The sequence below is a fragment of the Vipera ursinii genome (genome assembly GCF_947247035.1).
Source record: "Vipera ursinii genome assembly, chromosome: Z".
Classification (NCBI taxonomy): Eukaryota; Metazoa; Chordata; class Lepidosauria; order Squamata; family Viperidae; genus Vipera; species Vipera ursinii.
The window spans coordinates 20334394-20360598 of NC_139517.1; the positions used below are offsets into that span (position 1 = coordinate 20334394).

At 38.8% G+C, this 26205-nt stretch overlaps 1 protein-coding gene across 1 annotated transcript; it reads right to left on the reverse strand.

The window, feature by feature from the left end:
* Positions 1-2526: 2526 nt before the first annotated feature.
* On the reverse strand, positions 2527-25555 carry LOC310650009 (vomeronasal type-2 receptor 26-like; the record flags this gene model as incomplete). Its single annotated transcript, XM_083378844.1, has 6 exons — positions 2527-3428; positions 7190-7316; positions 17746-17973; positions 18518-19378; positions 24234-24525; positions 25395-25555. 6 exons carry the CDS (start codon positions 25553-25555, stop codon positions 2527-2529), a joined length of 2571 nt encoding a protein of 856 aa, XP_083234970.1.
* Between the last annotated feature and the right edge of the window lie 650 nt (positions 25556-26205).

Consider the following 26205-nt stretch of genomic DNA (forward strand, 5'->3'; position numbering starts at 1 on the left):
CTTCCAATTTGCCTACAGAGGAAATAGATTGGCAGATGATGCTGTTTATATGGCTCTGCACTACTTCCTACATCTTAAATTTTCAAGGACCTATACAAGGGTCCTTTTTGTAGACTTCAGCTCAGCATTCAATACCACCATTCCAGATATTCTTCTAACTGAATTGATTCAGCTAGCCGTGCCTGACCATACTTGTAAATGGACCATAAGCTTTCTAATACACAGGAAGCAGCAGGTGAAGCTAGACAAAATCTCATCAGATACTTGCACAATTAGCACCCCCCCCAGAGGACTGTGTGCTCTTTCTACTTCTCTCTCTATACCAATGACTGCATCTCAAAGGATCCCTCTGTTAAAGTACTAACATTTGCAGATGATACAAAAGTGATTGGTCTCATTTGAGAAAAGACAAATCTGCATTCAGATGGGAAGTTGAACAACTAGCCTTGTGGTGCAGCCAGAACAATCTTGAATTGAACACACTCAAAACTGTTGAAATAATAGTAGATTTTAGGTGAAACTCTCCTATTCTACCACCTCTTTTGACACTAGACAACACAGTATCAACAGTAAAGACTTTCAGGTTTCTAGGTTCTATAATATCTCAAGACTTAAAATGAACACCTAACATCAAAAATTGCATCAAAAAAGCACAACAAAGAATGTTCTTCCTGCGCCAACTCAGAAAGCTCAGACTGCCCCAAAAGCTACTGATACAGTTCTACAAAAGAATTACTGAGTCTGTCATTTGGCACTGCAACCATACAAGATAGACACAGACTTCAACAGATAGTTAGACCTACAGAAAAACAATTGCTACCAGCCTCCCTTCCATTGAGGACCTGTATATTGCACGAGCCAGGAACAGGGCTGTAAAAATATCTACAGACCTCTCACATCCTGGACGTAAACTGTTTCAACTTCTTCCCTCAAGATGACACTATAGGGCATTGCACATCAGAGCAGCTAGACACAAGGACAGTTTTTCCTCCATGCCATCACTCTGCTAAAAAACTAATTCCCACAACACCGTCAAACTACCTAGTAGGGCTGTATTACTATGATTTTTCTCATCTTCCCTATTACCTATCTCCTTATCTTCTTATGACTATAACTTTGTTGCTTGTATCTTATGATTTATATTAGTTGTTTTATTTAGTATCTTATTATGATTTATGTTGATTGCTTATTTAGTATCCTATGACTATCACAAAGTGTTGTATCTTATGATTTATGATGAATATATTTTTATTATAATTATGATCATTATTTTTGCTTGTATGTATACTGAGAGATTATGCACTGGATACAAATCCCTTGTCTGTCCAATCACATTTGGGTAATAAAGAATAATACCTTGCTATTATTTTATCAACTAACATGAATACCTTAAGTTGTTGCCAGTCTATAGGCTAGTCTAATGGCTAATACTGAGCTCCTAGGATATAATAGCCAATGTCTCACATTGCATTCCCATAGATGCAAGTGCAGCTTGAGTTCCTTCTGAGAGGTGGAGTGGAGCATAAATTGTACAGATGGATGATTCTGATCTATCTGTAGAGATAGACAAAGCTGAATTGTAAAGAAGATATCTGTTTGAAATTGTAGCAATGGTGGAGCTATAACTAACTGACTGATAATGATTGGCAGCCTTTTTGAACTGAGAGCAAGATGCCTAGTCCTCTTAACTACTGTATAAGGAATGGAGATAAAGTGTTGCTGCTGAGAAATTGTACAGCTATCTAGCTGTCACTGAGACAAAGAGAAGCACTACAATATGATATTGCCTATGTTGATTATATTTTAGGAATGCTAGCCATACTTTATAGTTGATGGTTACAGAATTAGTAGAAATGATAGAGTAGACTTTAAATCTAAATCTTAAACCTTTTGAGCTCTTTTGAAGGCCACTTCTCACTAAAAATCCTGGAGTCTATTGAAGGCAGTTACTTCTTCACAATACTCATCAAATTCAGACTCCTGAAAATATTAGAACATTTATTCACTAGCCTCCTTTGGCATTTACTTATTCTTTTTTCTATCTCACTAACTGATTTTTGGCCAATTCCAGAAAGGTGGTAGATGATTGTACACTAGTAATTTAGTTACTGAGATTCCTTTTAATCAGCACGTAATAATGGAACAAAGTGAGAATGTTTTTTCAGAAAACATGCTGAAAAAACAGGACAATATCTCAAGAACTGATATAAAGAAGTAGGATGCATACTTTCCCCTTAATTAAATCTTAGACCAGGGGTAGGCAAACTTAGCTCTTTAATGACTCCTGGACTTCAACTCCCAGAATTCCTGAGCTAACCATGGTGGCTCAGAAATTCTGGGAGTTAAAGTCCATGAGTCATAAAAGAGCCAAGGTTGCCTACTCCTGTCTTAGATGTTAAGAAAATGAAGAAAAAATATATAAATCAAGATCTGAGGTGGATATTTCTATGAATATTATATATTATTTAGAAATGCAAAAATCTAGACAAAAACTTTTGACTGAGGATGAAACAAAGTGATTATTAATCACTCTTTTCTTCTCATTAGTTGTTCTTTGTTGTTTAGATTTGGCCGAAACACAATGATATAACATTTGGGAAAAAAGATGCATCCCAGAAGCCCAGCACCCGAAGCAAAGATAGAAAAGATCTCCACAGCCACTGTGTATTTCCCTTTGGAACTCAGGTATGCTGGCACAAAGGACAACCAAACACTGCAAAAGACCAACATGCTGAAGGTGATGAACTTGGCTTCATTGAAAGTGTCAGGTAATTTCCTGGCAAGAAAAGCTGTGATGAAGCTGATAAGAGCCAGGAAACCCATGTAGCCAAGGACACAATAAAACATGGTCACAGAGCCTTCATTACATTGCAGGATAATTTCTTCAGTCACTGAGATCATATCAACATCTGGGAATGGAGGGTTCATTGATAGCCAAAGAGTACAAATGCCTGCTTGGATCAGGGAGCAGGAAACAACAATAAAATTAGTTAATTTTTTCCCCACCCATTTTCTCATCTGGGATCCAGGTCTGGTAGCCATAAAAGCCAGAACCACTGTGATGGTTTTTGCCAAGATAGAAGAAACAGCCACTGAGAAGACCATGCCAAAAGTTGTTTGTCGGAGAAGACAGGTAAATCTTCCTGGTTGACCAATGAAGAGCAGTGCCGAAAGGAAGCAGAGGAAGAGGGATATGAGGAGAGTATAGGTCAGGTCCCGGTTGTTGGCTACCACAATGGGAGTGTTGTGGTGCCTCATAAATGCTCCAAGCACAAGTACAGTAGACAAAGAAAAAGAATGTGCAAGACAGGCTAAACTGATCCCTAATGGTTCTTCATAAGTCAAGAAACTAACAGTTTTGGGGATGCAAAAATCATGTTTCTTATTTGGATAGAATGTTTTGTTGCATCTAGAACATTTGTTTCTGTCTGAAAAAAGAAGAAATGATGAGATGTTATTTTCATACAGCTTGTATATTTGTTCAGAATGACATCAATTATCATATAACAATCATAAAGTTAATTTATTATTATAAATGTATAATCATTAATTTTATAGTTTTATAAAATATTTTGTTTACCAAGATTCCTGCTAAATTTAATTGGCACATGACTGTCTTCATTTACTGGGGAGAAATAGGGAATAATTTTTCCTCAGTGTATTTCATAGTGGAAAGGGAAAGTGAGTCTAATGAGCGAGGAAGTCTTGGCCTCACAGGATAAACTAGGTAGGAACCACAACCAGATGAGCTATTTCCACTTTATTGTAAATCTACATTCGCAAAATCTTGCAAGTATGGAAGTAAAATTCTTTCCTGCTCCCTCAACTCCCTCACACTCTGAAAGACTAGGGAGGGTCTCTTTCGAGCTTCTTGCCCTGCCTACTATTTGGCTCCAGGCTATGCTGTCTCTTACTTTACCATTTCCTTTGCAGTATCTCTTTGCCCAGTATGGCAAGATCTTGTTTTACATACTATTATAGGTAGCATGGTGGAATATCTAATAGACCTTGAAACAAGGAGGGAAGGAAAAAGTCCATTATAGAAGAGATTCTGTGGTCCAAATAAGAAAAAGAGCTTAGAGTAACTTTGCTTTAATTTTTGTAGGTACAGTATATGCTGATATGGAGAATTATGTTGACAGGCTTTCAAGATTCTATTCCTTTAAGTAGTAGTGGTAAATATCATTCCGGAAGTTCATGTGGTTTTCAATTGGCCTCTCACATTCTCAACTGACAGAATGTGAACAAGAGAGATTATCTTAAGTTTGTTCATTTATAGGAAGTATATGATAAAAGGTTGAAGAATTACACAAATTTGGAGTTGAGGGTTGGTTGCTAAATGTGATAATAGCATTGTATGATTGAAGTGATGTTTGTATGAGAATAAACAGAATGCTCAGCAAAACATTTAGCATAACTGAGGGAGTAAGATGTATGTGGCTGATATAATTTGGATGTTTAGTATGAATAAATATATGAACTGTTTGTAGCAATGTTAGAGGAATATTAGTTTAGGACCATAATTTTATTTACTTAAGGACAACTATAAATATTTTAAAAAGTGGTCATATTACAACACATCACATTGGAAACAAAAATTATAGCTTAAACAAAAAAGGCTGAAGCAATTAATATTGCAAAGAAAACGTCAGAAGATTTCTACAAGCTATGGTTATTGCTAAAATTTAAAAAGATTATTGGAAAGATGAAGCGCTTTAATTCTTATTTTAACTATAAACATTTTATTTTTATGTTTAAAATTAATATAAGAATTAAAGTCTATCTGCTGAAGCTTGATTATCAAGAAGAAAAATGAGAACCTCCTACTCAGAGAAGCAATGAGGAAATCTAAAAATTGGTGTTTTGAAGTCTGTTTTCCATTTGTTTTCAAGAGAGCATTCTAGTAGTACATTTATTTAATAGATTTTTATCCTGTCTCTATTACTTCACAAGGATTTCAAGAAGGTAAACATACCTAATATTCCTTCCTCCTCCTATTTTCTCAACAACAATGACAACCCTGTGAGATGCATTGGACTGAGAGAGTGTGTCTAGCTTAAAGTCACTTTGCTGGCTTTCAAACCTAAGGCAGTACTTGGATTCACTATATCCTGGTTTCTAGGCCAGTAACTTAACCAGTATACCAAACTGAAACATATTTTCATGTGAAACAGAAACAAAGTATAAGAAGTGGAAAGAGGGGCACATAACTAAGGCAGAATATCAGCAAACAGCCCGTGCCTGCAAAAATGAAGTGAGGGAAGCTAAGGCTCAAAATGAACTAAGGCTTGTGACCAAAGTCAAAAATAACAAAAAAAGCTTCTTTCAACATATAAGAAACAAGAAAAAAGTTAAGGAAATGATTGGTCCATTAGTGGGGGAAAGTGGCAAGAAGGTGACAAGCAACAGGGAGAAAGCAGAACTATTTAACTCGTTTTTTGCATCTGTCTTTACACAAAGGGAAAAAACAGTCCAACCTACCAAAACCAGTGCCATAAAAAACAGAATAGAAACACAAGTTAAGATAGGCAAGAAAATGGTAAGTGAGCACCTGTCCAGCCTAGATGAGTTTAAATCACCAGGACCAGATGGATTACACCCCAAGGTTCTCAAGGAACTGGCAGACGTGATCTCAGAACCACTGAACTATATTTTTCAAAGATCCTGGAACACTGGGGAACTACCAGAGGACTGGAAGAGAGCTGATGTAGTTCCCATGTTCAAAAAAGGGGAAAAATAGATCCAGGAAACTACAGACCTATCAGCCTGACCTCAATACCTGGGAAGATTCTGGAAAAGATAATCAAACAACAAATCAGTGAACACCTTGATGCGAACAAAGTCATCACTAAAAGCCAACATGGGTTTGTCAAAAACAGATCATGCCAGACAAACCTTATTGCATTCTTTGACCAAGTGACAAAACTAGTGGACCAGAGGAATGCTGTAGATATAATTTACTTGGACTTCAGTAAGGCATTTTATAAAGTAGATCACAACCTACTACTTGATAAGATAGAAAAATGTGGGTTAGATAGCATCACCACCAGATGGATTCGTAGCTGGCTGACAGGCCGTACTCAGCGTGTGGTCCTCAATGGAACTGCATCTACATGGAAGAAAGTGTGTAGTGGGGTGCCCCAGGGCTCTGTTCTGGGCCCAGTGCTCTTCAACATCTTCATCAATGATTTGGATGAGGGGATAGATGGGGAACTCATCAAATTTGCAGTTGCAATGTATGGCAGTGAAAGCTGGACCATAAGAAAGGCTGAGCGCCAAAGAATTGAGGCCTTTGAACTATGGTGCTGGAGAAGACTCCTGCGAGTCCCTTGGACTGCAAGGCGATCAAACCGGTCAGTCCTAGAGGAGATCAACCCTGACTGCTCTTTAGAAGGCCAGATCCTGAAGCTAAAACTCAAATACTTTGGCCACCTAATGAGAAGGAAGGACTCACTGGAGAAGAGCCTAATGCTGGGAAAGATTGAGGGCAATAGAAGAAGGGGACAACAGAGAATGAGGTGGCTGGATGGAGTCACTGAAGCAGTAGGCGTGAGCTTAAATGGACTCCAGCAGATGGTAGAAGACAGGAAGGCCTGGAGGAACGTTGTCCATACGGTCGCGATGGGTCGGACACGACTTCGCAGCTAACCACAACAAAAAGTTGCTTGATGATGCTGAGTTTTGAATTTTAAAGTCAGAAAATTCCATTTGTAAATTTGTCAACACAGGAGGGGACTCTTTTTAGAAGAAGTGGCATATAAAAAGTAGTGGATCCAACCTCCATGCTTCTGTTGATGCTTCAAAATACACAAGCCTAACATATCTCTTCCTCTAAATGTATCGCTACCAGGGAGCTCAACATATAACATAGATAAAGAGCTTACAAAAATATGTTTGTGGTAAACAAAAGTGACATAAACATTGTTCACCAATACATATATAGAGTAATTACAATGAAACTTCATAAATGATTGGATGATAGCCCTTAGTATGTAAATGAAGATCAGATAACTTAATTTCATCATCATTACTATCATCACTGAAAATTAAGGATCAAATTATGCTAGAATATTCCTGAGAGTAGAAATGATTCATCTCATGGTTTAGAAAACATCTTGTCCATATTCGAGATCCCACACTATGTTGAATTTAATGAAAATACATTAATTAATAGATGCACATCTCTTACCATTCTCAGTTGAAACCCTCCCTTCTGGGCATGGGATACAGTCATAGCAGCAAAATGGCTCTCCCTCCTTCACTTTTTTGCTGAAACCAGGATAACAGCTCTCACTGCAGACAGAGATGGGTATAACCTGGAAATTAAAGAAGAAAATTATACATATGGAAGCTTTTTAGTTTCTCATTTGAAATGATGACAGTATGTCATGGGCATCTTCCCAGTCTAGGGCTAGGAATAATAGTTTGGAAAAGATGTTTACATTGTAAAAGCATAAAGCTAGTATACAGCTCAGTTAAATATACTTCTTTTTAGATTAAACAAGTGCTATCATGAGTTCTTGAGAGAGAGAGAGAGAAAATAGGACTTCTAAGGATAAATGTGGCATGGACCCATAATGGGCTGGGAATGAGACAAATTTGATTACAAGGAAATAACACCCCACTTAGTTTCACCTAAAAACTGTTAGCATGTCATATTTATGCTACAGATAATCAGATATATTGTTGATTTCTATAAGTTGCTCATCTGTACATCACCTTATATAAGAATTTACTATTGTCCAACATGATGAATTTACGTATGACATTATTTGTTGTTGTTGTTGTTGTTGATAATAATAATAATAATAATAATAATAATAATAATAATAATAATAATAATAATAATAATAATAATAATAATAATAATAATTGCACAGTCAGCCAGATGTTCAGACTGGATTTGGCATTTTTGTCTACCTATCAAGTCCTTACCAAGGACCTGGGATAAGCAGATGTGGATGTTTGATGGTATTATAGAAGCAGTTCCTAGTAAGGCCACCTTTTGCAATTGACTAATGGTGAATTTGTCAATGTCAATGGTGTTCAAGTGGTGTTCCAGTTGTTTTGGGATTGCACCCAAGGCACCTATGACTATTGGTACTACCCTTGCTTGCCTTTGCCACAGTCTTTCTATTTCTACTTGTAGCTCTTTGTATTTTATTATCTTCTCCAGTTCTTTCTCGTCTATTCTGCTGTCTACAGGCACTGCCACGTCCACTATCCAGACTTTTTTTACTTTCTTATCGACAATTGTTAAGTCCGAGAGCAGTTGAACATTATCATTTTCTATGACTTTCTCTATTTTATGATCCCACCAGTTCTTGCTTACAGGGAAATGATATTTCTTGCAGATCTTCCAATGCACCATTGTTGCTACTTTGTCATGCTGCTGCTTGTAGTCAGTCTGTGCGATCTTCTTGCAGCAACTTACCAGATGGTCCACTGTTTCTTCAGCTTCTTTGCATAGGCGGCACTTACTGTCTGTTGCTGTCTTCTCAATTTTGACTTTGTATGCATTTGTCCTTAAGGCTTGGTCTTGTGCAGCCAGAATTAGTCCCTCAGTCTCTTTCTTCAACTTTTCTGCTCTTAGCCATTGCCAGGTCTTGTTATTATCTGCTTTCCCAGCTATTTTTTTTAATGTACTGGCCATGCAGTGCTTTGTCTTCCCATGTCTCTATTCTGTTTTTCATTTCGTCTTTCTTGTAGTCCAGTTTGGTCTCTCCAGTAGGTCAGTAAGCCTTCCTGATATACTAACTTCAGTGCATCTTCATCATTGTCCTTCAGATATTCTTCTAAAGCCATGTTTTCTTCTTCAACCATCTGATGTACTTGCAGCATTCCACACCCACCTATTTGCCTTGGGAGATAGAATCTGTCAATGTCACTGTGTGGATGAAGGGCATGATTCATTGTCATTATTTTTATGGTCTTCCTATCCCTTGCTTTTAGTTGTGCTTGAGTCCAGTCCACTATTCCAGCTGTGTATCTAATGACTGGAATTGCCCAGGTGTTGATTGCCTTGATGCACTGAGGAGTTGGTCTTTTGTTCCTCTGCTATTAGGGTGGTTTCCTTTCTGCTCAGGTGGAAAGAGATTGTTTTTAACTACATGCTGTTGGACTGCATAAGCTACCACACCAGTTAGCAATTTGAAAGTTGTTGGTAAGCAGGTAATTGGCCGGTAGTTGCCTGGTGCTGCCACTTTTGCTGTATCTTTCATTATCAGGTAGATTTTCCCAGTTGTTAGCCACTTTTCAATTTCTCCTCCTTGTAGTATATTGTTGAACTGTTTGACAATGAGTGGGTATAGAACAGTTACATGTTTTAACCAAAAACCATGCAGTTCATCTTTACCTGGTACTGACCAATTGTTGAACTTCCTTGCTCTTTTCTCTACCATTTCTGCTATTGTTACTAATTCTTTCATTTCAACTTCTGTTTTATTTGCACCCACCTCTTTTAACCAAGTTGTATTTCTTTGGGTTATCCCATATCTGCATCCAGAACTGCACTGTTTCTTCCTTGTCAGGTACTGACTGATTCATTGCAGTTTCTCCATTGATGGATTGGTAGAAATGTTTCAGATTGGATTGAAATGGGAGATTCTGCCTATAATTTGCAATTTGAGCTTAGTGTTTGCTGATTTTCCTGACTATAGCTGTTATTTGCTGCTTTATTATTTCCAGTGCTTCTTTGCTCTTTCTTGTTTCTAAGTAGTATTTCTTGATTAGTATTCTTTGGTCTTCTTTTTCTTCAGCTTCTTTTCATTCATCTTTTCTAGCTTGCTTGTATCTGATCTTAACTTGCTGATCTTATTTTCTAGTCTAGCCTTCCATTTTTGTGGTGTACTTTTTGGTTTTCTTTCTTCTTTGTTGACTTTGCATCCCAGGTATTTAGTTATGCAGTTATACAGCTGTGCCGTACATTAGTTGGTTTGTCTCTTACAATGAATTGATACTTATACTTGATACTGCAGTATTTGCATCTTTTAATGCTTCTGCTAGCTGTTTCTTTGGAAAAAGCTTCAATGCAGGCAGCCTTATTCTGTTGGTTTTGTGCTGTTCTAGATACTCGGTTATTCTTTGTTTCAATTCTTTTATTTCTTTAGTTAGAGGGCTTTGTTCTTCCTGAGGAAGAGATGCCTGGTTTCCAAAATAATTGTATATCTCTGCTGGATTCCTTCACTGCCAACTCCCCCTGGTTACATTCTGAGTTACTTCTGGCAAGGCTTTGATTTCTTTGCCCTGGGTAAACCTTTGTAGTTTGTCCAATTCTGTTTCTGTGAATACTTTATTTCATATTATAAATTGATATTGATCCGCTAGTCTCTGTTCTGTTATTTCTGATTCTAGATGTTGTTCTTTCCAGAACTGGTGCATTCATTTCAGATATCCTCTTCTTGTTGGACTTGATCTGTAATAACAGATCATTATTTCTTTGTTTTCAATCACTGTGTATTTGCGACAGGTAAACACTGTGAGAGGGACCTCAGAGTCTTAGTAGACAATCACTTCAATATGAGCCAGCAGTGTGCTGCAGCTGCCAAAAAAGCCAACACAGTGCTAGGCTGCATTAACAGAGGGATAGAATCAAGATCAAGTGAAGTACTAATTCCACTTTACAATGCTTTGGTAAGGCCACACCTGGAATACTGCATCCAGTTTTGGTCACCACAATGTAAAAAAGATGTCGAGACTCTAGAAAGGGTACAGAGAAGAGCAACCAAGATGATTAGGGGGCTGGAGGCTAAAACATATAGGGAACGGTTGCTGGAATTGGGTATGTGTAGTTTAATGAAGAGAAGGGTGAGGGGTGACATGATAGCAGTGTTCCAATATCTCAGTGGCTACCACAAAGAAGAGGGAGTCAAGCTATTCTCCAAAGTACCTGAAAGCAGGACAAGAAGCAATGGATGGAAACTAGTCAAGGAGAGAAGCAACCTAGAACTAAGGAGAAACTTCCTGACAGTTAGAACAATTAACCAGTGGAACAACCTGCCTCCAGAGGTGGTGAATGCTCCAACACTGGAGGTTTTTAAAAAGAGACTGGACAGCCATTTGCCTGAAATGGTATAGGGTTTCCTGCCTGAGCAGGGGGTTGGACTAGATGACCTCCAAGGTCCCTTCCAACTTTTTATTATTATTATTATTTATTATTATTTATTATTATTATTATTATTATTATTATTATTATTATTATTATTATTATTATTATTATTATTATTATTATTACACCTTTTCTTCCCGTAGTTGTGCAGCTGCTGGCCCTAGTTGCTCAGCCAACAGTTCTGAATCCTGTAGCCCATTTTTCACCAGATATCCGGGAACTACCATATCTAGCATGAATCTTGTTAACCTGAGCGACATCTGAGAAGGTATGGCTTTCTGAAATTTATGTCTTATCATATTTTTAGGGAGAGACATTCTTTGTCTGACTCCTCCGATGAGACCTGTTCAGTATGGTTGAACATCTGGCATAACTCTCATCTTCCTCAGAATACACAAGCCCCACAACCACATCAAAGTAGTACCTCACTGGGGTACTATTATTATTACTATTACTACTACTGCTACTATATTATTATTATTATTATTATTATTATTATTATTATTATTATTATTATTATTATTATTATTATTATTATAAAACTTTTATTCATAAAACATAAAACTCAGTCATCTGAACACTCAAATTGACTGGCACTAATGGTTGACACGGGTTGCTGCCAGCATCCTAGGTATCAACCAGGTATCTCCTTAAAATGTAAGATGTTCTGAGTAGTGCAGTTTTTTGTAGCTTTGCTGTAGTTATTGCAGGAAGCTGCAATTTCTTGATGTGTTTTGCAAAGCTTTTGGACATAGTTCCCAGTGCCCCGATGACAATGGGTATCACTGTTACATGTTTCATCCATAATCACACAGTTTCGATGGCCAGGTTGCGGTATTTTGTAATTTTTTCCAGTTCTTTTTCTTCGACTCTGGCATCTCCTGGTACAGCGATATCAATCAACTGTACACTTCGGTTCTCTACAACTGTGATATCTGGCATATTGTGTTCCAAATGGCGATCTGTCTGTATTCAGAAGTCCCACAAGATCTTCACCCTCTCATTCTCGACAACTATTTCCACCCTATGTTCCCACGACTTTTCGGACACAGGCAAGTCATATTTTTACACAATGCGTAGTGGATTAGTTTAGCAACTCGGTCATGTCTTTGTAATCAGTTTGCGCGATTTTGCTGCACTCACATATTAAATGTGAAACAGTTTCAACTTTGTTGTTGCAAATTCGGCAATTTGGATTGTCAGTAGATTTTTGTATCTTTGCTTTCATGGCATTAGTTTGTAGTGCTTGTTCTGAGCAGCCAGTATTAAGCCTTCCGTTTCTTTCTTGATGGTTCCCATCTTAAGCCATGCCCATGTCAAGTTGTTATCACATTTTCCTTCAATGTTTTTCAAATGTTGTCCATGCAAAGCTTTGGTTTTCCATCTATTTAATCTATCATCCAGCCATTTTTCCTTATATTCTGCCTTTGTTTCTGTTATTTTGATAATGCTCTCTTTTTTCACAGCCTGCAGCAATTTTTCTGTACTTTGATTCACATAGTCATTCAAACTTCGTTTTTCTTCTTCTACAGTTTGGTGGATTTGCAGTAGCTCTCTGCCCCCTATTCTTCTTGGCAGGTACAATCTGTCAATGTCACTTCGTGGATGTAGAGCATGGTGCATGTTCAAAGGTTTACGCATTTTCTGGTCTAGGTGTTCCAATTTGGCCAATGTCCAGTTGATAATTCAAGCTGGGTAGCGTATCACTGGGACTGCCCATGTATTAATGCCTTTAATTATATTTCCAGCATTCAGCTTTGATTTTAGTATTTTGCGGACTCTTCTGATGTATTCCTTTTGTGTTGACTCTTTGACTTTTCCATTCAAGATGTTATCTACTTCCAATATGCCTAGGTATTTGTAACTGTCATCCTTTGCTAATGCTTTCATAATACTTCCATTACCCAGTTCTATTCCTTCTATTTTTCCCATTTTTCCTCATTGCATGGATAATATAGCACATTTTCCAAGTTCAAAGTCCATTCTGGTGTCGCTGCTAAACAGTTGAACTGCATTGAGTATTGATTCAAGTTCAGTGTGGCTTTTCGCATACAGTTTTAAGTCATCCATGTATAGTAGATGGTTTATCTTGCCATGCTGGCTTGAGATGTGGTATCCCAGTTTTGTGTTTCGTAATATTATTGTCAGTGGAATTAATGCGATGTTGAACAGTAGTGGTGAAATTGAGTCCACTTGGAAGATTCCTTGTCTGATGTTGATTTCACCAATGTTCTCCCCGTTTGCTGTTAGAACTGATTTCCATTTCTGCATATTTGCTTTCAAAAATGTACAGATGTTTTTGCTGATTCCAAAGTTTTCCAAACACGCATTAATCCAACTGTGGGGTAATGAGTCAAATGCTTTCTTGTAATTAATCCACGCCATATTTAAATTTGTTTTTCGTCATTTTGCATTTTTAAGTACCATTTTGTCAATGAGCAGCTGATCTTTTGTTCCTCTTGATTTTTTATAGTATCCTTTTTGTTCTGCTGTATACAAATTGTTTTCCCTCAGATGATTGAATACTGAATTTGCCAGTATTCTTGTAAAAAGTTTGAACATTGTTGGCAGACAAGTAATTGGGCGGTAGTTGCTTGGTTCTGTGTTCTTTTCAGGGTCTTTCATTATCAAGTATGTTCGACCAGCTGTTAACCATTCTTCACTTGTGGCATTTTGAAGCATTTCATCAAACTGAGTGGCCATGTGGTGATGGAGGCTGGTGAGGTATTTCAACCAGTATCCATGTAGCTCGTCCAGGCCAGGTGCACTCCAGTTCTTGACCTTCTTTACCGTATTTTCCAGCGTACAAGAAGACTTTTTAACCCATGAAAATCTTCTCAAAAGTTGGGGGTCATCTTATACGCCGAGTTGTCTTATACGCCGGAAAATACTATTCACCTCTCTGATCTTTTCTGTTGGACGGCGGGATCGCTGGGTGAATGGAGGTAGGCGATGGCGAACCGTGGTTAAGCGGCCAACAGCGAACGGGTGATGGAGGGCAAACTCTCGTCAGATCATGGGGCGGCTGCTGCAGCCACTGCCATTGCTCTCTCTAGGACTGGCCATGCTGGTGCTTCCAATGCTGGCTGTCAGGTCCCCAACGAGAGGACGGGCAGGCGGTCCCCAGAGGTGCACCGCTCAACAGTAGGAAGGGAGCACCTTTGCTCCTGCCGAGGCACCGCCTGACCCGCGCCAACCAGAAGAATTGCTTGCCCGGTCACGGAGTGCGGAACTGAGAGCAGCAGCGCACCAAGCGAGAAAGCTCAGAGGAAAGAAGGCCCATTTGGCAGGGAAGGAGCAAAGCTGGGCAAATCACAGAGCAGGCAGAGCAAGGAAATGTTACAGGGGAAAAGGGGGCGGGATTTAAAAGGCGAGGTGGGCGGGACATGGAGACATTCGGTTAGAAGTAACGAAGGAGCCTCCAGGCGCTTTCTGGATCAGATTGTGCGAACTGAGGGTGCCGCTGCAGTCCTCGTGTTTCCCAGGGTTGCCTGTCATGCCAGAGATTTTCCCTGTAGCCCCAGATTCTTTAGCTCCCCACTTTCCTTAATTCAGGTGAATTTTGTGCTCCGTGGAGAATTTATTTATTTATTTATTATTTATTTATTAATTTAATTTGTATACCGCCCTTCTCCTGAAGGACTCAGGGCGGTGCACAGGGCAATACATATTAAAAACAAGATACAAAAATTAAAAACGATTAAACAACAATGCCCATAAATAAGTTAGAACACATTAAAAAAGGTTAAAACAAATTTATAAAACCCAACCCCATCCCATCAGGCCAGGCCAGCTTGTTCAAAAAGGTAGGTTTTGAGATTGCGCCGGAAGGAGCGGAGGTCAGGCGCCATCCGGAGCTCGACTAGAAGATGGTTCCATAAATCTGGCATGCCCACAGAGAATGCCCTCCCCCTGGGGGCCACCAGTCGACATTCTTTGACCGGTGGCACCCTGAGGAGGCCCTCTCTGTGGGAGCGTACTGGGTGAAGGGAAGTTGACGCCGGCCGCAGGTGCTCCTCAAGGTATTCCGGACCCATGCCATATAGGGCTTTGTAGGTCATTACCAACACCTTGAATCTCACCCAGAAGACAACTGGAAGCCAATGCAGCTCGCGGAGCAGAGGTGTAACATGGGAGTTAATACACAAATGCCATTTGTTTAACCGCGCAAAACTCGGGGGAAACCTTGGTATTTGGGAACGGAAAGGCTTAAGACTTTTCATTTCTGTTTTATGCATGGGCTGGGAGGGTCACGAAGTTTACCTCTTTTATTTTAGCAACATCGTGGCACTTATAAAAAAAAGGGTACTAACGCTAAACGAGTTGTTAATATGCAGATTGTGTGTCAGGAAGTGAAATATTGAGTTATTAGCCCAAACCCTATAATTTAACAGAAAAAGTAGGGGGTCGTCTTATGCGCTGGGTCATCTTATACGCAGGAAAATACGGTACTTGTTTTGCAACCATATCAGTGATTATTACAATATTCTCCATTTTGTTTTGTGTTGCTTGTTTTTGGATATCTTTGATCCAGGAGGCAGTTTTATTATGTTCCACTGGGTTTTCCCACAGTTCTTTCCAAAAGTTTAAGGTTTTTTCTTTACATGGTAGAACAGCAGTTTGGACTTTATTTTCATCAAGTGACTGATAGAAGAGGTGTTGGTTTCTTCTGAACTGGACGTTTTCATGATATTGTTTTATTCATCCTTCATACCTTTCAATTTTCTTTGCTGTTGCTATTACACACTGTTTTAGGTTTTCCATAACTTCTGTTATTGTTTTTTCCTCCAAGTTATATTTTTTGTATAAACTATTTTTCAGCTTTTCGTTCTTTAGTTTTCCTTCTTTCAGGTATTTCAATTTGCTGACATCTCCTCATAGTTTTTTTGTTTTATTTTCAAGCCAAATTTTCCACTTTGGTGTTCCAGTGGGTTTCTTTTTTGGCATTTTATAACCCAATTCTGCAGTTATAACGGCGGCTGTAATGTACATTAGTTGATTTGTTTCATACAGTGTGCTGGATGGGATGGAAGTTAAAATGTTGTTCACAACATTTAGTAAATCTTTCACTCGTTTGCTATGCACTTCACGGATGGCAGGCAATCTTTTTCTTTCTGTGTTTTCTTTGATGTGGTTTTCAATCTTTCAGCATTTTCACTAGATTACTTAGCTCTACACTTTCGAGTTGTTGCACAGGGGAGTCTTCATCCTGTATGGCAGCTTCTGCTGCTGGTTGGTCAGTTTGTTGGTCAGTTTGTTCAGGTATTGGAACAATTTCTTCAGCCTGTTCATCATCATTGCTTGTTATTTTCTTTTTAGCCAATGTTCCTAGATGTTGAATTTCCACATCTGTAAAAACTTTATTATGGATGATGAAACGTCTTTGATCCATTAATCGTTGTTCAGTTACATCACTTTCTGGGTGCTTTTCCTTCCACAGTTGCATCATTCTTTTTTGAAATCCCCTGGCTGTTGGTTCTGCCTGGTAGTAGCATTGGATGATTTCTCGATTTTCTTCGGTTGTCCAGGTTTTGTGCTTTTGTTCCAGTTGCTTTACAGTTGTACGCTCTGGTTCCCCAGCAGTAGCAACTGAGCCCTGTGGCCCATTTTTTGACAGATGTCCAGGAGCCATAGCATCTGACGTGGTCCTTGTTGACCCGGACAATGACCAATCCAGTATGGGAGGTGCCTGGGTTGGTTTATGGTGGCTAAGCCACTACCAATCTGAAGACCAGTAATCCCATAACCATAGGGACCACACCCGATAGCCATCCAGGCCCAGCCATGGGATTATTATTATATTTATTTATTTATTTATTTATTTATTTATTTATTTATTTATTTATTTATTTATTTAATATTGTGATGCCCTATTTCAGGGCTTTTCAACCTTTCACCCATTATACCACTTTTAGGATATGGCAGCATCCGAGTACCACCAGTTGCATAGCAAGGTGTCAAAAACTTGCTGACAAAAAAAGGAAAAAAGTGATGTAGTTCTCAACTTACAACAGTTCACTTAATGACTGTTTGAAGTTACAATGGTACTGAAAAAAGTGCCTGCCAAGCCACAGCCAAGCAAGACACCTGCCTGCCTGCCCAGTGGCGCTCTTTCTCCTGTTCGAGGTTTTCATTGTTGTGAGCATTTCTGTTGAGGATTGGCAGCAGGGGTGGGGTGAGGGGTGTTTGGTTTTTATTCCCCCTATTTGCTGGGTGGTTGCAGCAGGTTTTGGTCACTTCACATGACCATGGGACACTGTGACCATCATAAATATGAATCAGTTGTCAAGCATCTGAAGGCAAATCACAAGACCCTGGAGATGCTGCAACATTCCAGCTGATCGGCATTTCTTGTGTGCTCAGAAGTGCCAGGAACAGTGCCGAGCTCCATCTGGAGCCTGGTGCTGATCCTGGCGCTTCCGCTGAGCCCTGACAGCCCTGCAGCTCCAGCCATCTCTCACTCAGGCTTGTTTGGTGCTGCCACCAGTTCAGCTCATTCCCCTCCCCCACTACCACTTATCTAGGATGGTCGCATACCACCTGCCAGGTGCCAATATACCACAGGTGGTACCCATACCACTGGTTGAAAAGCCCTGCCCTATGTTGATCCAGAATCAAGGACAATAATTAAATCCTACCTGGTTAAACCAGCTGTGCCATGTAATCATCTCATCATTGATGGTTAATATTTTATCTGGGGGAGCTGAATGGTCCACATTTCCAACTTTCACACGAAAAAATGAATTGTTTGGGAAAGCAATCAAGTTGAGTATATCAAATCCAGCTGCTAGAATCCTATTCTGATCAAAGGAGACCTGTTCCCCAGCACCATTGTTAAAAGCAACATTTCTCAGAAAGTAGTGGAGCTAAATTGAAAAGAAAAATGCAACTGGTTGAAAGACTAAACTTCCAATCTGCTTGCTGATAATTTTCAGAATAGAAAAGTAGATATTTTGTCGCATTCTAGGCATATTTTTCTCACTGTGTTGTAATTAAAGGGAAGATGGAGTCAAAGGTAGAAATTAAAAGGACCAATAGGAGAACCCTGGTTATTTTTGGGGACAAATGGTATAGAACTAAGGGAATTAATATTCCCCTATTTTACCTCCAATAGCTTGCTTTATAGAAAAACTTGTTTACCAACTTAGAAATATTCTAACTTCTGGAGCCAGGCAATCATAAAGACATAGAGAAACAGATAAATTCCCATGTGAGGAACAGACCCAGCAAAAAACAATGGATAATAATAATAACATAATAATAAGACTTAGATTATCAATAATTAAAGAACCACAGCTTTCTGACTCAAGCATGATTTTTTTTCCAGTCTAGGACATGGGAAGATAGTCAAAATACAAATTCATGGTTCCTATCAAACTTTCATAGTGTTTTTACTAACAAGGGTGTTACCTGCCAGAAATCTTCTCTATGAAGCTTCCTTCCTATTCTATCCAAAATTGATATTGCAGTATTTCTTGAGGAGGAGAGAGCATGTAAAGCATGAGCTATGGCATGAATAGCATTGTAGATACTGTAGCTGTGGCCAGTCATGTCTATTTCAAAAAAGGGTCCAGGAAGATCCCCCAGTTTCTCTTTACTATTGCAAATGTTCTCAACCACATCACTCATAACAACATTTGGGAATACACAGTCAAAAGCTTCTTGCCAGAACTGTTTGATAAATCCATCTTTCTTTTCACTGAAGGGATTTTGTTTCTGAGCAAATAATCTGAACTTTGGTAGAGCAGTAGAATGTACTGTGAAGGAAAGGGCACCATCTATTATTTTGATAGCCCAAATTCGTTGAAAAGGGATTAAACTGAACTCCATCTGTGCTGTCATTATCCAAACAATGCCTTTTGGTTTACTTCTCACCTCTTCTATGTTTGGAATATACTGCAGCCATAACAAATAACCCATAGCAAAGGATTCTCCATTGAACACCAGTGCATTAACTTTACTACCCATGACATGATTATAGATTTTTGCCCCCTGTTGAAGCATGCCATCAAGTTTAGTGAAATCAGTTAGTTTGCGAAACCGTTGAATGAAAGAAACACAAACCCCTTTTTTGGAAAAAAGAGGAATCACTGTTTCTACAAATTTTTCTCCCTGATCATTGTCCATAATAAGGATGCCAGTCCATGTCCAGTTAAAATGCAGGAGCAGAGAGACAATCCCGTTATGCTGAAGTTCTTCGGTGGGAACCATCTGATAAAAGGAAAGACCTGGGGTTTTGTCATTCATTACTGGAGCACAGCCATAAATGAGCTAGAGAAAAATACAAAAAAAAAACCCATAAAGAGAAACATCTAGATAACATTTGCATGGCAGTAAATGTATTTTTTAAAAATAATCTTATAGGTAGCCTCAATTTGCAACCATAATTAAGACCGGAATTTCCACTGTAAATCATTTTAACCATAGGTTTTGTTGGTCTTGATTTTACAATATTTTTTGCTTGTTGTTAAGCAAATCTTCACAGTTATTAGGTGACTTCAGCTTCCCAATAGGTTTTTTTAAACTGTTTTTTTTAAAATAGAAATTGGCAATAAAAGGTTGCAAATTGTGAGCATGTGACCACAGGATGCTGTAAACAATTGTAAATGTGAGCCAGTTGCCAAGCGCCTAAATTGAAATCACTTGTTAGTGATCATATGTTAGGGTACTGGTTGCAAGTCATTTTTTTAAGCCATTGTAATTTGAACAATTATTAAATGAATGGGTATTAAATGAACAGCTTTTAAAAACATCTTTGCCTGCCTCACTGAGATGAGAATTCCTTGAATTTTTATTCCTGGAATTTCTAGTTCTGGAAGGCATAACAGTCTGGAAGGTGTTGGAAGTTTGTTGAATTACATTTCATTGATGCTCCATCTCTGGAGGAATTACTTACATGAATTAATCTAAAATCAAGCAGCAGATTCATAGGTGATGAGTAATTGCTGTTTCCAGGGCTTTTTTTCTAAAAATAAGGTGCCGGAACTATCATCTTGGTGGGCGCAGGAGGTGGGGGGCAGCGCTGCTGCGGTCATGGGTGCGAGGGGTGTTGGTGGTGGGCTGCCCCCCGGGGCTGGAGCTGGCATGGCTGGTGCTGTGGGAGCAGCAGGGCCCACTCTATATGGCGGGGCGGGCGGTGGAGGCGGTGCGGGCCAGGCGATGCACGGAGGCCACTTAGGTGCGCAGGGCAAGGCGACGGTGGCACAGGTCCAGCACTGGGTAGGCCACCAGCCTGGCTGACACCGGTGAGCACAAGGAAGGAGTGCACATGGACTCTGCAGAACCCACCTCCCACTCCTTGTCCTCTCTTACTTACCTAGTTGAGATGGTGTAGTTGGGCAGCAGGGAGGGATGCAAAGTTCCTGCCAACTCACCTTTGCTGCAGACAACTTGCCGGTGCAACGTTTGCCGGCCGGGTCTTTTGGCGTCCTCAGCAGCAATTCCTATTGGCTTTTGAAAGCCAATAGAGGGAGTAGCATAGCTTGTGCAAAAGTTTTTTTTTGTGCAAAAAAAAAGGTGCTGGAACGCCATTCTGAGCATTCTATGAGAAAAAAAAGCCCTGCTTTTATGTTTTAATCTTATGATTTTAAAAATATATTTTTTTCTATTGTAAGTTGCCCCAAACCTCGCCATGTGGATTGCATAGAAATATTATATAATTGGTAAATAAAGGTAGAACATATGTTAAATATACATTAAATGATAATATGCTTCCCTACAAAGTCAATTCTTGCACAATGACAGACCAAGGAGTTAACTTGGAAAGGCAAGAGGAAAATCTAGAAGAGGTCTGTGCAACTTGTAGAAGGGAAAGGCCCACACTGATAAATTAAAAATCTTTGTGGTCTGCAAAGGAATGCTGGTGGGCTAATCAATGATTTGGTGACTAGAGGAGCATCTACAGCAGACATGTCAAACACAAGGCCTGGGGGCCGGATACGGCCCGCAAAGTGGTTTCATGTGGCCCGCAAAGCCATCCTGGAAACAGTGAGAGAACAGCCCCCACTTCCTTGGCTCTGGCCCAGAGACCCTCCTTCTGCCAGAGACCCTCAGATCTGTCCCTCTTCTGCCCAGGCCCCCATAGGCACCCTTGATGCGAACGATGTAGAGCTGGCCATGCCCACCCAGTAGGCCATATGCACTCTAGCCATGCCCACCCTGGCCATACCCACCCGGCCCCTTGAGGGCAACCGCAATGCTGATGCGGCCCTCAGTGAAATTGAGTTTGACACCCCTGATCTACAGTGTTGGAGCTCGTGGTCATGGTAAGCCATGGAGGCACTAGGCAACATGACTTTCAGGGCAGTGGTGGTGATTTTATTACTTTTTTTTTTAAAAAAAGTCTGTGCTCTGTCCAAGGGTGCTTGGTAGGCTGCATGGACAGACCTGGTCTAGAATTTATTTACTCAACTATCTAGAGCAGGCATGTCAAACTTGCGATGTCCTGTGACATCGCACGATGTATCACACATTTTCCCCATTGCCGGCAATGGGGTGGGTGTGGTTTCGTTGTGACGCATCTGGCCCACAGGCCAACAGTTTGACATGCCTGATCTAGAGACATCCATTTTTTGCATTGCAAAGGGCCTTTCATCTGTTGTATATATGGTTTTACTTTTGTGTGCAAAAAGGATTCTAAATTAATTGAGTCATATCCTGGTGTGAAGTCTGATAGCTTGAGTTAAAGAGCCTATAAAATCTCAAATGACTCCAGTTGTTTTGTTCAAGTATGCTAATGTTCTAAGGTAAATATTATTCATACTATATAATATCCAGATGAGCACCTCAGTAGCATATTGTAGTTCTATGAGGTGTGGTGGGCGTCATAATTTGTTGACTGAAGAAACCACCATGCCATATGTATATATGCAACTGCCATTATTTTTCAAGCTACATTACTTGAACACATGGCACACATCACAAATCAGATTCCTCTGTAATGCACTATTCCTTTGCATGACCGTAGGACATTTAGAAAAGCAATTATGTTCTTATGCTTCCAAAGCATTCTTCCTTATCTTCCTGTTACATTGATAACAATAAAAATACTCAAGGTCTCTTGGGATAAGATAGAATAAGTATGGTATTTAAGGAATGCAATAGAAAGCATTCACAATGCACAATGTATTTATATTTCATTTTGTTTGAGGCAACTTCTTATAAAAGAATTGCCATAAATTAATTGTATTGGTTGACTGAGATTTTTTAGTACAATTGCCAAATGCAATAAACTGGTTTTAGCTATATATGTGCACTAATTATTTCAACACCAATACATTTTAACAACATATTTTATTTGTAAATGAATGCAAATGCAAATTATACAATTTTTGTGCAAAAATAAAACAAAATAACAGATTTAAGAGCTGTTATCATTAGTTATCCTTAGATAAAAAATAATTCCATCATCCAAAACTTTGTTATACTGTATTTAACGAACAGATGCTTTGGGATTAAAAAAAAAAGACTGACTACATTTGATTGTACATCACCATGGCATTAAAACAAAAGTTGAACAGTGTATGAAAAATAAAGGTTCCCTAAACGTCTGCAGGCTATATCTAAACATTTTCCTTGATAGCACTCTATTGCCTTCTTTTTAGCATTTTTTTCATCTTCCCAGCTTAAAAAAGGCAAGGCGTCCCGCACCAGGAGCTGAAAGTTTGTTTAAGCAGGTTGCTAGGCAACCTGTTCACACTCGGCCCTTCTTACCCTCCCACTTTTGAATTAGCCTGTACGGATTGCATTTCCTTCAATTTGAGCCATCTGAAGGTCCGTCGCTGTGATGCATTCTGATGCTCTGCAACCTGGCTGCCTGAGGAGAATTTGGTTCTCCGGAACAGTTTCCTTCAGTTTTTTTTGTGTGTGTGTGCAAAAAAAGGTGCCAGAAAGCTGTTCTGAGCATTCTATGGGAAAAAAAAAGCCCTGGCTGTTTCATATTTTCAAAATATTGAATGAGTAGATATAATCCTTGTTTGTCTACATGCATGGTTATATCTAGTAGTTTTGCCTATATACACAAATGGACAATACGATTTGCACATTAATCTAAAATTTAAATTTTTACAGTTGTAGGTTAAACAAAAGAGTTACTTCAGGGAGAGTCACAGAGTATTATCAGCAGACTTCAATAAATTTTGTTTTTTTTAAACATCTTTTGCTATATAAGAATGCAAAATGTTACTTTATGAAGAAATGTTTAGCCACATAACCAATCACAATGCATTTGAAAGGATGAAAATTTGTCACGGGTCGGGCACCTTCCCAATTTAGTTATGGCAATAATAATTTAGAATATCGTTTTATGCTATAAGAGCAGCAGTGTAAAGGCTTAGTTAAATATAATTGTTTGAAGGTTAAACACATGCAGTCATGAATTGGAAAAAGAGAAAGTAATCTTGGCAGGTCTGTCACTCTCCCTTAGTTGTTACATGAAAGAAAATTTCGGGAGTCAAGTCCACCAACACTTTGACAGTATTCTGGATATTTTGTATCTAGTTGGAGATAATTATTTATTATTGTGCAATTAAATTTTACAGATATTGAAAATGATTTTTATCAAAGTAGTTATTCTCTTACAATATCAATATGCCCTACAAAAAATGACAAAAACCTTCCTATATGCAGAACTAGATTCACCTAGGTGAAAGGAAACAAGATGTATGCATGGATGAATTTCTGTTGGAATTTAACATAGAAAAACATTGCAGATTACACTAATCACTTGTAGATTGGTTCCTTTAGCAACAGTGTATCTTAATTTATCAAGGATTAAGTTTTGAGATTGATTTAAATTGGATCACGTTCCAATCCATTGGCTATTTGTACAACATGCTTAACACTAAGCCCAGGTTAACAAATTCCAGGTATCCTTTTTGAATAATGATAATGCATCCAAATAAATGAAACAACTAATAATGTAATATGATGGTATGATTCATGCAATTACTAAGAAAATGGTTATGGGTTTTTTTTAAAAGAAATCACTGAACAATAAAAAATTGCATGTCATTTTGCTCTAATCCATAAGGATTAATCACTGAGCTACTATACATAACACTAAAAAACAAAGCTCCATTGTAAAAAAGGGACACTAAAAGCAGAATGATCTTTGCATGCAACCTACCTGTGGAATCTTATAGATATCCAAGAGAGTTGCCACATGAAGGGAGATTTCAGCATCCAGTCCTCCAATAACAGCTACGACTTTATTCTGGATGTTACATAGGTAGTTGGGGACCAGTCTCTCAGTTGCTGATAGAAGCAGAATTGTGGCCTGATAAGTCCTTGGAGCATTATCATAGCTATCGTAAATATGGAAGCCCAAGGTGAGATTGGGTAAGATTTGTGGGTTTTCATTTATTTCTTTTACTGCAAATGCCAAAGCCAGGATGTGTTGGTAATTCTTGGGAACTCCACTACAATGAGAGTTGCATTACACATCAGAATGATATTCTATCAGCTTTTACATTCTAATTAATAGTTATAGCATAATAGCCCAGCCCCATCAATTAATTCGATTTTTCCAGTACAGAAAACTAACAGCTATTGGGTTGCAGAATTAATATGCAAATACGTATCAGAATTCAATATTCATTGTCAGAACACGTTCATTTCTGTAGGAAAACTGCAAATAATTTCAGACCTAAAACACAGGGAATGTCTGGAATCCACATACATAATGTGCCTTTCAAAAAGAAAGACACTCAATCATCTGGCACAGAACCAGGTTTGCAGAGATTCTTGAATTGTTAATTGGAAAAGAAGATTCTGCAGTGTGTTTGAAGGAGTTGCGTTTTGATATGATACAAAGCAAGGTAATGTATCTATGTAGAACAGGCATGTCAAACTCGTGATGTCATGACATCGTGCGACGTATCGTGACCTTTCCCCCATTGCCGGCAATGGGTTGGGCGTGGTTTTGGCATGATGCATCCGACCTGTGGGCTGGCAGTTTGACATGCCTGATGTAGAACAATGCAAAAGAGCTTTAAACCAGCATTCCCCAAGCTTTCTGCCCCACAGTATTGCCCAGGCTGTGTAGCAATAGCTAGAATTATAGATGTGGAAGCCACACCTTTAATTTTGAGAACTTTGAGAACTTTGCTTTAAATAGTTAATTCTGTTCCACACTATATGTTGCCTGAGAAAAAGAATTCTGTACTTAGCATCTCCTTAATTTCACCTAGTCAATCATCTATTATTTTCTGATGGAAATGTCATCATTAATTATTTTAGCAATTGAAAAGACAGGAAAATATAAACAAATAATAATTACATTCCTTACACAAACTGTCCAGGCAATACTGGTGGGGGATGAACTTCAAAGGTGACTTTTTCAAAGACTTGACCAACTTGAGATGAAATTCCACCAACCATAAGGTCTCCTGGTTGATGGTACTTGTGATATGGAAGATATGGATGAAAGATGCTGCACCTGTGAGTCATGCACACCACATGGGGACTTATCACTAGCATTAAGACCAATAAAATTGCCCTCTCCATTACAAGGGCAAATGTCAAAGAACCCCCTTATTACATTTCTAAATCTCAAAGAACCTTCTTATTCCTAGAATAAAGCTATAAAGCGTTTCTGCAATTAGCACATCCTGACTCTAAGTCTTATTCCTGGTGTATCCTAGCTCAGACTTGGTACTCCTTACCTATCCACAAGCCTGTTGATTTTCTTTGCAGCCCTAAATGGTATTAATAGTTTAAGAGAAAGAGAGAAGGAACATCCTACATTTGTCTTTTTATTATTCTTTCTAATGAGCACTGAAATTCAGTGGGATTTTGAGAAGCAGCAGAATTAATAATAGTAATTTAGTGCACAGATCAGAAGGTAACTATTAAGTCTGAGTTCAGTTCTCTAGGGAAGACCTGAAGAAATCATGTTTTCAGAGTTGAATTATTGTTTGATGGTTATTGTAGACAAGTGATGATACCAAGGTTTGTGGTTAAGATATTTATGAGTTTTTTTGATGTGGCGTTTGAAGCTGGCTTGCTGATAATATGAGTAAACCTTGGAATATCAAAGAGGTTAGCATGGCTAGACTTAAACTTTACATAAATGAGGGGGGTACCAAATTATTGATTTA